We start from the raw sequence: 16589 nt of genomic DNA, 5'->3' as shown, positions 1-16589 counted from the left end.
TACAGTTTAACATATACATTTTCACAAAAAGCTAACTTGTGAAGCCAAAAGGGGACAGAAATCATGTTAGGCCCATAAGGGAATTAGTAAGGCATTTGGGGTAAACACCAAACAGTTACAGATACTAACAGACTATTACAATGCAAAGTTCTGTCCATGAAGACAATTCTCCAATTGGTATAATTATTTAAGCTACTATGGACATCTGCCAATTGCTGGGAACAATGCTGCATACATCATTTATTCCATGCTAGAACCTAGTCATATTTACAGAGGTTTTGTTTGAAATACACTTAGTCCTAAAAACAGTAACCATCGGAACATAAGCATTTACAAGATGAGATAGGCTGCAGAAACCAAAGATTTTTTTTTAAAAAAAGGATTTGAGATTAAACTGAAAAGATGTTTAATCATTCATGACCAGCGAGGACAATGTAGTTAATTTATAGGGATTAAGCTGTCTAGGGTACAAAACACAAAAAAATACATGGACAACATGACACAATGCAAAGGAGAAGTAAAGTGAAGATGTTAAAATAAAAGTAAATGAAGAAAATGGAAACGTGTGCCATAGATGGACTGTGAAACAGCGGCATTCTTGATAGAAACAACAAAGCCTACAGCAAGGTTTCTTGGGTGGAATGGGAACTGGCAGCGGAAGTAATATAAAATGCCCGATCCCAGGTAGATGATGAAGTGTTACATTACTATTTATGCAACAGCACAAATAATACATGATTGGATGGGAAAATGACAATGACGTCACAGAGAATCACTATGCGAAAATCAAGATGGGTACAACAAGAAAGACAAAAACAGTTACCCACCTTTTTTACTGTCAAGAACTTTAAATCGGTTTTTAAAATGTTTATGTTTTTTAAGTTTAGGTCCTGAATATTGTAAGCATTGGTGTAGGAGGAACAAAAAGATACATTAGAACACAAGCAGGTTTGGATAAAGTGGAAATGCCAAAACCTTCAACAAAAAAATAGTCCCACTGTTCTTTCTTTTTAAATGAATCCAAGAAAAAATTTCCAATACAGAATCCTAAACCTACAGAAGGAACTATGGGTAGACCTCACGGTAACCAATAACCCTATTAAGTATGGAAGACAAGAAACATACACAGTGTAAACAAAACATGGCCGTCAATTAAAATTCGTAAAAAGCATTTAAAGATAAGCAAAAAACAAACAAAACGAAAAGATGAAGAACAATAAATATTCGCAATACACCGTCCTAACTGTGGCTGCAATTAGAGATTGCAACATTTTATGTAACGTGAAGCAGTTAGATTCCTGAAGAATATCTCAATTGTGGCTTATTGTCAATTCCAGTGATATAGCTGCTTAAGACTCCATGGTCATGGGGGTTTCTAACACAATCTAGCACCCAGTGCAGGCATTAGTCATAGGAGCCTTAATTAGTACTCATTACTCCAGAGATTCTAACAGTTCCTTGTTTCACATGCTACACAGTTTAGGGTTATTGTGTTAATGTATCTATGCATCTATATAACGACAGTTTTAAGAAATGTATACTAATACATTATGCAAATAAGATCTAATGATTAACAGGTTTGTTTTAAATCTAGCTCTGTGTCATTTTTGGGTCTGCGTGCTGCAACTGCCTTCTTCAAATGCCACCAGAGATTTTCTATGGGATTTGTTTTGATTTGTTTATTCCAAACAGCTGAAAGTCTCTACGTTTTGACAATAAACCAGATTTTCAATGGGGGTTGAATAATTTTGAATGCCGATGTATGTCGCAGTCAAACAACAACAACCCAATAAGTGTTCAGCAACATCTCCTGAGGTGGGACGGTGTTATAAACCACTGCAAGAAAACAATCCTGGTTGTTTTATGCAAGGCCCCACCGAGTATACCTATTCCCCCCTCGATGCATAGGTTCGGCAGGATTTTTGGAAAGATACTAGGGCAATCTGGATAATAGAACGTGGGGTCCGTTCTTTGCCCCCTGCTGTAGCATACTCAAACCTGGCAGCGAGATGGGAAATCAGGGGGTGGGTTTTATACAGACTGTCAAACTGAGGGTACTCACTAGAGGCGCACAGGCTGTTGTCATTAAAATACATGAAATGAAGGATCATTTCATACCTTTACCTATTACATAGGGTGTATGTGAGGGCACTACACGGGTGGCTGGGCTCCAGAAGAAGCAGTTGAAGGGCTTTTTAATAATGTCCATAAGCATTGTAAGTGCACAGAACTCAAGAAATTCTGATTCGGAGTCAGTGGCCTCAGAATCTGAGGCCAAGAAGGCATACAATGTCAGAAAGCACCCAGATCCCCACCAACACGTGTACAGAAGTGCTATAATATATAATATTTCCCAGTGTCTGCGACTGCCCAAATATCACTCTTCCTCAGAGTGCAACAATACGAATAGATCCAAAGTTGAGGCGCAATGACATGGGAGGGAAAAAAAAAATTAAAATAGTGCAATATAGTTAAGTAAAACGATGAATCTGAGGTGTAAGTACCACTTACAAATAAAGTAGAAATATCAGGATTCTAAAATGAGATAGGATTCACCAAAATTGGGGTACTTTGATACAGTGGTGGCCTAATCTTTGTTTTGTGTATTATATTTTGAGGCTCCAAACCATTTTAAGCGGTTTCGTACAAAACTGCACAGTGCCCCAACTTCTGTCTCATTTTCCCTTATCTTTCAAATAATGCGAGGGTATCATCTGTAAACGTTATGGTCAATCCTAATGCTGTTAACTTTTACTGTCCACCTGCTATCTACTTTAAGATAACGCATGCACTGCTCTAGGAAGAGAGAAAGGTGAAAAGGTGTGTAAGGAATTAAGTAGATGATTTGCCAACACATATAGACAGAATGTGAAAACAGATACGCACCGGACTTGACATTCCTATACACACAGCTCTGCAAGTTATAAAAGTCCTGAGGAACTCCTACATCCAGTGATAAGCAGTAAGTAGTACAAAGAAAATATCAGTGAGTTTAGTATAACACATCCAGCCGGTGCGGCCTACATATTCCACAAATGTTTCCGGTAAAGCTTAATGGGACAAACACATCGGCATCATTACCTTTCTCAGCAGCTTTCTGCAGAGCTTCCTCAATCCGTAGCAGTTCCCGCTGCTTGGCTTCCTGAACCAGTCTCTCCTCCTTCTCTGCATCATACTTTATACCTGTAGAAAACAACACGTTCATGTAAAACATGGCGAGGGGGTTGCGTTAACCATGCTAAAAATGTAAGTTACAGAGGGAAGTGTGTTCCTCTCTAAAATCTTTTGTGGCAGCCTCATAAGGAGAATTCGGAGGGAAAAAAAACTCAAAAGAAAGGAAGTAAATTATTTTACGTGCAGCAATCTCTTAAAGTGAGTTTGCATTATCATATGATGTGTCATTAGCACCTACATTAGTTTTTGTATTTCCCAAGCATTCTGACATAAACAATTTATTTTCCGAAGCAAACTGCATTAGCTTTCAGATACACAGAAGGATAGAAACAGCCTCATATGTGCACATGAATACCATACAGAAATCTCTTCATTTGGTCTATAAAAAGTTTATAGAAATGCTGTCAATGAACACATAAAAAGACCAAGCCTTTCAGAGGTGCATCATCTTACAACTGGCATTAAGCAAACAATTTTTGGAACTGCTACAAACAAAAATTAATAAAGATAAAATCCACGTCGTAAGTGACAACTCTCACTACTCTTAAGAGGAACATAGTTTGCTGATCAACATAAAAGTGTTTAATCTGAAGCATTAGCACAAACCACAGAAACAACAAATTTGATGGCAGTTAACCCCTTCAGGACCGGGATTTTTAAGCTAGGGTGTCGCTAAAGGACCGGAGCCGTTTTTGTGTTTTTGCCATGTCTTTCTTCAACTGTAATTTTTCTCTTATCAAGTGGTGCACCCACACAAATCATATATTGTTTTTTTCAGCACAAGTAGGGCTTTCATTTGAAACCATTTTAAGCTGGGTAGTACATTGTTTTATTTGAAATAAACTGGAAAAAGTGGGGAAAAAATAAAAAAAACGCATTTTTTTACAGTTTTGTATACATACAAATTGTACACACATTGAACCAATGGGAAAAAATTATCCCAAATATATTCATTAAGTTGTCCTGATTTGGAAACCACCCAACACGGCCAGGATTTTTATCTATTTTGACCAGTATAGGGGAAAATATTGCAAGGCATGCATTACGTTTTTGAAATGTAATTTTTTTCAAATTTGGCATGGTAGTCTAATAACTGCAATAGTTGTCACAGATACTGATTATCCCCCCAAAATTATATGTTTATGAACAGTAGATAAGTCAAGGTGTACAACTAGGGTCATTTTGACACTTTTCAAACAGGGATTTTATCGCCAATTGCTGCCAAATTTTGAGGTATTTTTATATTTTTTTGGTTTTTTTGCATATGTTGCAATGTTGCTTTAGATTTTATATTATATTTTGTATAGAATATGTGCAACTGCAGAAAAAAACACCAAATTGTGTTCACCAACATCCCCCGGTTCCAACAAGGCCTCACATGCATGGTTCATGCAATTTTTGAGGAAGCTATGAGGGCAAAACTGGAACATGTGCATTTTCTTTTTCACATTTGGAATTTTCAGAAATTGGTTTCCTGGGCCCATATCCCATTTGGGACATTTTGGAAGCCCCCCAATGTAAATTACCCCATAAAAGTATATATTTATGAACAGTAGACAAGTCAAGGTGTTCAACTAGGGTAGTTTTGACAGTTTTCAGTTAGCCATTTCTTCACTGATGTCTGCCAAACTTCACAGGGAAATTATTTTATTGCGTTTTTAACGCATACATTTCAATGTTGCACTGAATTTCTTGCACACCATAAGTGCAACAGTGGAAGCACCACATTTTGTTCACCAACATCCCATGAGTCCAACAAGGCCTCACATGCATGGTTCATGCCTTTTTTGAGGAAGCTATGAGGGCAAAACTGGAACATGTGCATTTACATTTTTTTAAATATTTTTTTTATCAGATTACTTGTAAGTGACAGGTTTAGGCCGCTGACATCAATCAGGGAGACCGATCAATAATCAGCGACTTAAAATGTCACCGACAAGTGATCAGGTAATAATTATGATTTTTCAATTTGTGTTTTTTCATAATTACCCTAGATGACCCCTCTCTCTTTGTAGAGCAGGGTCATCCGTGGGCTGCCATAATGATCCGATCACTCCTATTGGCCAGGAGCGATCTGATCAGCCCAGCATTTGACCTGGAACCACCCTGGACTTTCAGGCCAGTGCTGTTATTTTTTTTTATTATTATTATTATATTAATTTTTTTAAATTAATTTTTTTTTTTTTTTTTTATTATTATTATTTTTTACATTTTTTTTAACTCTTTCAATGCTGATGCTCCATTGAAGCACAGCATTGACTGGTATTTAGTCCCCACAAGCTTGTGGGGACTAATATTAACCCTTGCAATGCTGCGATGGGGGTCATACACAATCGCAGCATTGAAGGGGTTAATTGAGGAAGAGGGGGGTAGGGGTTAACTGAGGAAGGGTGAGGGTGGGGGGGCTCCCTGTCTCCCTGTCCCTGAAGCTGCCTCTGGCAGCTGGGACACAATCTCCAACAGACTGGAGATTGTAGGGGAGGAGTCTCTCTGATCAGTCCTACAGGACTGATCAGAGGACTTCTTGGGGCTCGTTTTTGCTGTTTGCTGTTGCTGGTCTGCCTGGGTTCCCAGCAGAGCCCCCTACAAAACGGGAATTAACCCCTTCAATGCCGCGATCGCGGCATTGAAGGGGTTAACACTGCACTCTCATGGAGCGATCAGGCAGCAGGGGGGTGTTGGATCAGGCCCCCACACTTGTGTGGGGACCCATTCAACACCCCCCCCTTCCCTGAAGCTGCCTGTGGCAGCTGAAACCGCGATTGCAGATTTTTCTGCAATCGCTGTTTCTGCCTACAAAATCACTCCGTAGGAGTGATCGTAGGCTTGGGGGCGGGTTTAGAGAGGCTGTGCTGTCTGCCCAGGACTCCTGGGCAGACAGCAGCAGCAGCCCCTCCACGATCACCGCGATCGTGGTGATGTGGGGGGCGTTTTTTGGAGGAGACGTACCTGGTACGTCCCGGTCTACCGGTGACCAGTAACCAGGAAGTACCAGGTACGTCCCAGTGCTGAAGGGGTTAAGAACCATTTGGCCCATCTAGTCTGCTAGCGTTTTCAGTAAACAGTCCATCCTTGATCAGACACTTCTAACATTGCAACATAGTAATTAATGTTCAACCATTTTACCTATTCCTTCCTGCTTTAGATCCAAAAGAAAAAAAACAAGCTGGACCTGGAGAACACGCGGCACCAGGATGCATCCATGGAGGCCCCACCTCGCAACTTACAGGACTTAAAGGATCTGCTGCTAATGTGCCAGGTGCCACATTTACACATAAACACACAGCCAATCTAACACCATACACCTACAAACAGCCACCAACACCATACACATCCATAAACAAACACATTCACTCTCTCTGATCATCCATGTAGCTCACACACCTTACCCTCAACTTTTTTAGGATAGCTATAAATTCATTTGCGCAGTTTATAATCTCTTATAAAAGTTATTTCTGTGTTTTAAAGAACTGTGTTTTCAATCACTGATTTACTTAAACTAAAAAATGGTTAACTCCATACTTTTTGTTACTTTTATACTTACTTACCATTCCTAGAGTTGTCATAGGGACTTTTAAATTGTTACTGGAAAGCATTTAACATACATAATGCGTACATGACTTACAGTATGCATCAGTAAAATCAGAGTGCTCCAATCTCTGATATCATATGTGAGAGCTTTTCCACTTAGTGATGTAACCAAGGTTTCTTGGTGGGCTCTTTGAAGCTAGCACTAACGACTTTTGCAGTTATTTATTACCAGACATGTACAATATATTTGTTATGATATCAGTGGCTTATCTGGCAAAAAAAACTGCACCTTATGTTGCTCTGGTCCTTAATATAGCAGAACATTTCCCATCTACAATCATATGTTCCAAGAGATTAAAAACAGAAGACACCTCAAGATTGTAAGCTTGCGAGCAGGGCTCTCTCCACCTAATGTATCGGTTTGTATTAGTCTGTCAATTCTCGTCTTGTCATACCCCTTGAATGTATGTATTGTATTAAGTGCTGCGTAAATTGTTGGCGCTATATAAATAAAAGATAATAATAATAATAATAAACTGTACATTGACAGGGCAGCAGTTTCTACTATGCCACTTTTTTACTATGTGGTTTTGGCTAGTAAATTAACTACTTCTGTTGTATATTAAATCAGGCTGGGACATATTTTCCTTCTTAAGTCAATATGAAAACATTTTCATAAATGAGGAGTGTGATTCATTTAAAAAGGTATAAGGTTCCATGAGTCTTTTTAAGCTTATTCCACGTAGACATCATTCTAACAAGAAAAGCAGAGAAAGGCGCATAGATGCAGAATGAGTAAAACTCTCAAAAGGACTGTAATGATAAAGATGTACACTGAGGCCAACAGAAAATAAATACATTGTTTTTGAATTTGCTTAGATTTATTAATGTAACCAGCTGTTTAATAACACTTACTTGCTCCTGGCACCACCAACAGATATAAACCATCTAGTGTAGCAACCACTGCATCTCCATACAAATTCTTCCAGGGGATTTTCAATATGAGCTTTTCTATGAACAGATGAAATTAACATATAAGCAAGCTAACACGCAAAAGGCAAGTTAAATGAAATTATTACAAAACAAATTGTGATCCATAATTTAGGAATAATAACAATATTAACTGATAACTCGATAGGCCATAATCAGGTCTTTAAATAAATATGTAAAGCATTTGGTTAAGATATGGTGAAAGTGTGTTAACGGAAATGAACAGTACATGTGAATAGCAATATCTAGAACTGCCAGACGCACTTACAACATATCTCATCATATGATCAGTATGATGTCAAATACCATACTTGAAACAATCTAACCATTTAAGACAAATAGACTTTAAGTGTTTTGAGTAAATTAATTGTACAGGTGCACCAGAAGGTGGAATAAAACACTGACTGCTCTCTTCGCAAACGGAATATTGCAGGGCTAACTGAGGCCACGCATTCTGCATTAACAGAATGGGATCTATAGCCAGCACATGGCACATAAGTGCGTAGGCCTGAAATATGACTCTCCAGCTGCACGTTGGATAAAGGCCGACTACTCCATCAAACGCTGACATTAGAGGAAAAAAGGCCAGCCTGATTTTCAAAGCTTGCACATTAGGACATCTGCGCAAGCCTAATATTTGTCCAATAAAAAGGTTCACTGATTTTATGTACTTAATTCACAATCCAGAAAGAAGGGGCTATAGTCATGGAAACAACAGAATTCTGGGGGGTTGGTTGGTTGGAGGAAGGGAATGATGACAGTTAGCCTTACTTATTTATAGTTACTTTATGTTAATCAAGAAAATGGCTGGAAAATCATATAGTTGTTAAAACCGAAGTCTGTACAGATTGTTTGTAACTACCAATGAATTTTAGCAAACATAAATCCTGAATATATATACCTTTGATAAATATATATCTCAAAGGTAGTAATAACAGCTTTACGGTGGCTCGTTGGTTCTGCAATAATACAACTTACCAATCTGTCCAACCTTCACTTTAAAAGGTAAATCAAGTTCACTCTGATGGCAAAAAACAAGCAAGATATTAGGAAATATCACAATACTCCATTTAAATATATATTTAAGAATTTAGAATGAGGGTTCAGTATAATTGGGTTTATGAAATCACCAAATACCGCTAAACTTTTTTTTTGTAATAATGATTAATTCTCTTAAGGGCTACATCTAGAGCATGTGACACACGCCTTTTTTAATTTTAGCAGTTTTTTCTCTTAGGCTATTTACATCAATGTTTTCAACACCAATGTGGGCATTCTCAATCAGTTTACTGAAGACGTCCAAGTCATGGGGCTTTACAATAATTCAGCCAGCGTTTCTCACACCTCAACTTCACATCTCCAACTGCTCCATCTGTTTAGCTTAATTCATTGATTAGTAACCAGACTCCTTCTGGAATTACATTATATATATATATATATATATATATATATATAAAGAAACCTACCCATACACATGTAAAGACAGGGGACCTAGTTCTAACAGCCTATCACTTAAGAATACATTACTCATATGCTTTGTACAACTGTACAGTCATGTGGCATTAGGCATATAATATACATATATATTTATAGTTAAAATATCAATTAGCATGAAGGGCAAAACAAGATGCACTTACCAAAGCATTTTCTCGGATCTTGAGGTTTTCAAGCGCAACATTACCTTTAAGAGGAAGAAGAAAGAAATCACATTTAAACTGGCAATATGGCTTATTTATGCCAAGTCTGCATAAGTAATCAAAATCATTAAACAGAAATTGGATGCCAAAGACACCAAACCGTTTGAAAACAATTTCTGCAAAATAAACAAAAGGAATCCCTTTCCCATGCCAAAAGAGACATTAATTAAAAGGATTATAAGCCACTACATTTATTCCCAAATTAAGATCCTAAAAAAAAAGCCAAAATAACAAATGGATTTTCATTTAGCTCTGCCTGTACCCACACTATGGCCATCTTAAGCCATATGCTACTTTTTATCACAAGGTACCCATTTTCTCCTTGTGTTCAGTCGCAACCAATTTACCTGGCAAGCCTACATTGGATACACTTATAGAGGATAAGAACGCGTAGGCGTTGAGCATCTAACTTTTTTTTGTATAATAATAATAAAACCCGTTTTTGGAAATGCACATCATCCTTTAAAGGATCAGAGTATACAATTCCTAACACACAGTAAACCTATAAGAACATTGTAACTATAATGAGCAGATCAACTTTCTCCAACACAAAGCAGACCTATCTAGATAGGAATTAAAAGACAAAATAATATAGATAAAATCACTTCTAAAAACAACATCTCTTGATACTCGAATTACTGTGACTAGGCCTTTGAGCACTGGATTTAAAAATACAATATCTAGAATAAACAGTTGAGTCCGCAGTAAATAGTATGGAATGTTAAGTGGTCAATGCCAATTTACATGATAATGTTTAAACAGAGACAAATTAATGAATTTGTAATAAACCAATATTTGGTGAAATAGTATCATCCAAGTATAGTTTCCTGGTTTAACATTTGTTAATACATTGTTGGCGGAGTTATACCTTAATTGTCAATTCATGAGAGAGAATATGTTTAAAGCATTTAGGGGAGAGAAAACATGTCAACAAGCTATTAGCGCTATTTACAAATTGTATGCAACAACTCAAAATGATAAAAACTATTTAACTGGCATGTTGGTTGAGAGCCTGGGGGGGGAGACAGGGCATTTACTGAATCTACTAAAAACAGGTCAGAATTCTATACTGAAAGCAAACCATAATCACATACTAAAATGAAAGGACCAAGAATGACGATGGCAGAGAAATAACATAGCTGCAGACAAAACGATAAGAAACAAAGAAACAATTGAGAAAATATACAATTTGTAAACAGCCACTCCTATTAAATTTACACGGCCCGGGATAACTACCGAGATCACTGTAATCGCACAAATAGATACAGCTTTAACCCCTTAAGGACAATGGGCGGTCCCTAAACCCATTGAAGACAATGCATTTTGAGCCCGTACATGTACGGGCTTTGTCATTAAGGGGTTAAAATAAAAGATGCTTCAAGTCTCCTGTAATGATTGCTTGGAAGGTTTATCCATGTCCTACCCCACTGTCACACTGGCCTAGAAATATATCACAAGGTAGTCATTGTTTGTGCACAGACTTCTCCTATCAAACCGTCAAGTGGCCTGCTAATAAAAGTGAGCTATGCTATATATGTGCTGTGAAATTATTATTCCCTTTAGATCATGTGCCCTAAGGACTATACAATCATTACAAGAAAACCCATAAACGTTTTAATCGTTTAATGCGCTGTTTATCCCCAAATTGTTTCTACTATCTTTGTCAGATTTATGGCTACAACTATTTCAAACTTAGAAGACCCAATCAAATAAAAATAATCCTCCAAAAGCAACTGTTATTACTCTTGTTAAACAGGTTTGTCAGACGTATACCGGAGTATGCATTTGAACAGATACCTTTTGTTACATTTTTTTATAAAAAAGTATAATCACTTTAAGCAAAAATAAGTTTTGGCCGGCTTTTGATAAGGGGAACTTGCTCCACAGGATTTTCTAAGTCTATCTGTAACTAAGTGATCACAAGCACACAGGCGGCCAAATCGCTCCTTGGATTTACAGCAAATTAGAATAACAAACATCAGCACGCTTTGTTGATTCATTGGGTAATATACATATGAAATCTCAGGTGAGGCTTTCATTCTGTTACCTGCACCAGGCTTGTAATCACAACGCACCACTCACACTCCGCGTGAACACCACCTGCCAGCCTATCCTACCATATGTCATTAGCAGTATGGATCGCCAAAGGGAAAAAGTGACTCGTTTTGTTGCCCTATCCGATATAAACCAATAGAGGTATAATGTTTCCATTCAGGAAAAATATATTAAATAAATGTAAAAAAAGATGGTCCTGTCCACACCAAAACATTAAAAAAGTGACAGCATGAATGTCGTTGAGAAGCGACTTTGGTGCTTAGTTTGGTTCTGGGCATGCACTAACTTAACTGTGTATCTTATTCGTAAACCATGCCATTCGTAAACCTGCTCAGTCGGTTCGTTTTCGGTGAAGAAATTCGGCATAAGCTACCATTATCTAAGAAAAGGATACATTTCAAATAAGAACTTTGACTGTCACGATCCCCTGCAGCTGGAGCTTGAAAGCTCCCTCTTATCTCACCAAGGTCTATTCATTAAAATGAGATTGCTGTTTTTAAATGTTGATTTCATGTATAGAAGAAATCTATGGGCCTATGTGGAAAATGAATTCCCTCTTAGTTACTAAATCAAACAATTAACCAAATGTAATTGCTAATTAGGTTCAATATCATTAGACACACCCAGGCATAATTACTGTCTGCCCTGTGAAGGAGGCTCAATGTTCTAAAAACCAGCACATGATGCCGCAATCCAAAGAAATTCAAGAATAGATGAGAAACAAAGTCAGTGTTCAGGTATAAGAAAAGAGGCCGTGCAAAAAGACATGTATGGGTGAGTTTTAAGGTAAAAACCACTGCTGATCAAAAAACACAAAGGCTTGTCTCACATTTCTCAAAACACATCCTCATAAGACTTTTGGAAAAACATTCTGTGTACTGATGAGTCAAAAGCTGAACTTTTTGGAAGACACAGATCCTGTTACATCACACGTAAAGCTAACACACCATTCCACAATAAGAACATCATACCAACAGACAAACACGGCGGTGATAGTGTGATGGTCTGGGGCTGCTTTGCTGTTCCTGTTTCAGGACCTGGTAGGAAATCCTTAAGGAGATCTTCTGGCCATCAGTTTGTGAGCTCAGGCGCCATTGGGTTATGCAACAGGACAATGATCAGAAGCACTCAAGCAAAGGTTTTGGAGTGTCCTGACTTCAATCCGATTGTCATTCTGTGACATGACCTTAAAGGTGTTCACGCTCAAAAAAACCCTCCAATGTGGCTGAATTAAAACAAGTATACCAAGAGTGGGACACAATTCCTCTACACCAATGTAAAAGACTCACTGCCAGTTATCGCAAAGACTTGATTGCAGTTGTTGTTACCAAGGGTGGCACAACCAGTTATTAGGGTAAGGGGGCAATTACCTTTTCACATTGCTGATATAGGTTTTGATTAACTCTTTAACCTTCAATAAACGAAATGAGTATTTAAAAACTGCATTTTGTGTTTACAGACGCTGTCTTACATTAGTGGGATGATCTGAAATCTGTAAATATGACAAATAAGCAAAAATATAAAAAAACGGGAAGGGGCAATACGTTTTCACAGCAAGATAGACCTGAAACCCCCACCAACAAAGACTGCTTATTAAAGTACTTTGTAAGTGCACCATAGCAACCTAGAACTGCAGCTCTGACAGATGCACGCCGATTACTTGGTCCTGTATTACAGAACATACAGACTTACTGGAAGTTCTCCATCACATCTTCCCCTGAACCCCAAGACACTGGCAACTTGAGTATGTTTCTTTGAATTATGCATTAAACATGGCCGGCTCATCCCTTCTTCCTGGATGAACCTGCTAGTGTTCACCCTAAATAGTGAAGTGAATGATTTGAAATCAGAACTCCCCTGCAAACCTCAAAGAAAATCTTTCTATACATAACCCTAAAGTTCCCATCTGGATAATGTACTCCAACGTTTTGCATAACTAAGTAATCATCTGGACATCCAGAATTATTGACAAATGATTAAGTCAAAAATCTGATCTACAATAACAAAATATATTTCCACATTGAAAACAAAGGTTCAATCAACACATTTTGCAGCGTACAATATATATTTTTTAATTTGTTGTTTAAGTCTGTTACGGTCTTCTATATAGATCCATATAAAAGGATGCTCAGATTTCCAAGCCTGGCTACAGCACTTAAATTGTACCGATTTCCACACGTTTCCTATGTGCACTTTTTGAAACAGATGGACCCATAATCTACCTTCCTCCCATAAATGCATCCCCTACAATATATCGTCCAATGAAAGAGCTACACGTAAAGCTCTCCCTGGCTGCTCAATGCATAGAGGCAAATTGCAAATCACCTTATCACACGCTGATGTCATACATGTTTTGCATCATTTAAAAGGCCAATGGGTGGGTGGAAGGTAAAAGTCCATTTCAATCACCACCAATGAATTTTCTAGCAAATCACCAAGTACAATTTAGAGATGATTTTTACAGTCAGTGATCTTCTACAAAACATGTTGGATGGCAGTTTTTATATCTTATTATAAACAGAATATGTTTTATAACAGCTGCTGTTCATAACAATGCCTGCTTTCATTTCAGGAGGCGCGTTTTTATTCCATGGGCTTCCTTTAATAGCTTTTAGTTACTTTAGCTGCAAAAGCTAATGAGGCTTGCTAGATATAAAAAAGGTATAGTTTGCTTTCTTTCCCCGTCAGCTAACAGCTCTAGAAAGAACCTTCTAGTGTTATATCATTTATTTTATATAAAAATACATCTATTTATGTATACAGGGGGGGGCTTTAATTATTTCCTTTTCACCTAGATCAATTGGGGATTAATCAACTAAGCTGTACGTATGGGCACGGTTTTCATTCCTACCATTAAGTGCTAACATGCACAAAACACGTTTTTCACCAGCGTCACTTGTACCCTCTTGGATATCTGCTGGGGAGGATTTTATTTTGTTTTTCTCCACAATAAAAGATTACGTTTTATATAAAATTACTTCCGGTCAGCTGGCTTGGTTTTGTTTGTTTTTTTCCTTCTTGTGACTAGAGGCCTAGGAGAAAATACCATGTTTGATAGAACAACGCCCAACAGAAGGACATTTGTTTCAGGGGCGTGCTTAGTGAGCAGGACGTTTCCAAGATTTTGTATTTGGCTTTGAGACCTACTGATAGCCGTTCCTAAAATTAAAGTTACGTTTAGAAAAACTACAGCGTATTTTATTTACAGAGTTTAATAAACGTCCTGGTGCTTATATGCACGTTATGGTGCTTTTAGGCTGTAAAACACTTCACCACTGTGAGTTCACACAAGAAAACGAGGACTAGGGAACTAAAAGTCCTGAAGATCATCATTTGGAAGGTATGTGCCACAGACAAAACGGCCAACTGAAGAAGGTTTTCCACAAGCCTCTAAAGTAAAATAACGAGACTGATAGAGAGGATCCCTATAACACTTCTTGTGTCATCGAAGGGGGTTAAAGTGACACACAGTGATATTCTCTTATTTAAGGCCATACCATTATATATGTCTACTTATCCTTATACAAGCACAGTTAACTAGGCCACCAGGTACTTGGCCAGACTCTGCAATCTGGTCTCCCAACAGCAGTACATCTATAGAAATATTTACAGCAGAGTAGCTATAAGTGCATAAGTAAAAAGCAAATACCATTGTTAATAAGATAAATAAATAAAAGAAGAAACACATGGAAACTCAGATGCATATGGCATACCCAACTATTCATATACTACGCTAAAATGGGGTTTTTTTATAAAGGAAGTGGGAGCGCAATGAGCGAAATGCATAAAACTGTACATATTATATATTATGTACTAACAGCGTTACCAACCTTTATATGTCAATTGTAGAGTATAAATTGGCACTGCAGATGCAGCCGTTAATTTTGTATTTATTTATTTTTTTGTGCCATGAGATGCACCACTTTTTACAGCACAAATGTTTTTGTTTATAGATTTTCTTTAGTGGGAGATTATTTGAAGGTATTGTGGTCACAAGACCATTTCCGCCTTGGCACGACTGCAATACCTGCGATATCTGTGCCTACAACATATTTATAAACCACTCAGTCGTTCACAACGGATTTAGAATCATGCTCTGCTTTGCACTGTTTGCAAATAACTGCCATTATTTTTTTCTTTGGAATTCTAAGTGATGAATTCTAAAAGAGTCTTATAATACAGCAGAAACAGTTCCCTTAGACACCCGGCTCATCATCTGCTGCGCATGATGAAGCACAAATCCTAAAAAAAAACCTTCAAAAGTCAATAAATAAGAGTGATCTTTCAAATAAATGTTGTTAACGGGCGTATGTGTGATAACAGACTGTAAAAGTATATATCAGTTTGGCTAATAAGATAACCGATATGGGAGCTACCAAAAGCAAAGATAATAAGATCTAATTAAATGGGGGATTTATAAAAAAATGTTTAAAAAAAAAAAAGAGAGAGACAGAGACCAATGGCCTAAAGTGTGTGCAGGAATGAATACAATGGCATGTCAAAACACATGTGAATCTTACCCCCCCAGATCCCCAGCTTCAACTGGGATCTGTCCAGGTTCTCCACGTAATCCCCCAGAAACCTGTTCAGGAGATCAGCCACCACAGACTCCAGCATGATGGCTCTGGATACAGGAAGTGCTTGCAGGAAATGGGTATAACTGTCTGTGTGTCGGAAGATTTGGGGCTAAGGAGGCTGCTGAGTGGCTACAGCTGGCTGCACCTGTGCATTTTATCCCGGGGACCGCCTGCCCTGTGCGCTTCCTTCTCCCGATGTTATGTGACTGGGTGTCACTGTGTATTCACAGCAGATTACGCCGCTAGGTGTTTTTAGGAGTAGCGAGTTGCATTAGCTTTAAGCATCTTTATACTGCGCTATTACCTGCTTTATACACGTATATGCGTGTGTGCATGTCCCTTTATGCATGCATATGTAACCTGTCAGTTTGTATACCGCGGGTGTCACACTGACAGCTCGCTGTCATAGAGTGTTATGTATATACACGAACTACGAGACGGCGTTAAGACAGCTCGCGTGAAGCAGTCGGGTGTTGCGCCCCCCCTTTGTGTTACTGCGCGGTTGTTCTGTTTGTGCTGTCGTGTCAGTGCCGCTGCTCTATCACCGTGCCGTGGGTCTGACTGT

The 16589-nt window shown here is 38.1% G+C and overlaps 1 protein-coding gene across 2 annotated transcripts in view; it reads right to left on the bottom strand.

Moving 5' to 3' along the window:
* Nucleotides 1-16589, bottom strand: part of VPS13C (vacuolar protein sorting 13 homolog C) — a 96777-nt gene extending 80188 nt beyond the window's left edge. Inside the window, exons 1-7 of one of the 2 annotated variants that reach the window (XM_053464997.1) lie at nucleotides 15968-16589; nucleotides 9333-9376; nucleotides 8674-8716; nucleotides 7621-7716; nucleotides 3082-3183; nucleotides 2887-2943; nucleotides 828-890 (exon numbers count right to left, since the gene is read on the bottom strand). In XM_053464997.1, the coding sequence (XP_053320972.1) occupies nucleotides 828-890; nucleotides 2887-2943; nucleotides 3082-3183; nucleotides 7621-7716; nucleotides 8674-8716; nucleotides 9333-9376; nucleotides 15968-16064 (502 nt within the window). In that variant the 5' untranslated portion in view covers nucleotides 16065-16589. The remainder of the gene's footprint in view (nucleotides 1-827; nucleotides 891-2886; nucleotides 2944-3081; nucleotides 3184-7620; nucleotides 7717-8673; nucleotides 8717-9332; nucleotides 9377-15967) is intronic. The other variant, XM_053464998.1, reaches the window with a different exon arrangement.

This window comes from Spea bombifrons, chromosome 4, assembly GCF_027358695.1.
Source record: "Spea bombifrons isolate aSpeBom1 chromosome 4, aSpeBom1.2.pri, whole genome shotgun sequence".
Lineage (NCBI taxonomy): Eukaryota > Metazoa > Chordata > Amphibia > Anura > Pelobatidae > Spea > Spea bombifrons.
Note: the sequence above shows the minus strand (reverse complement) of the source record. Positions and strands in the feature narration are given on the sequence as shown.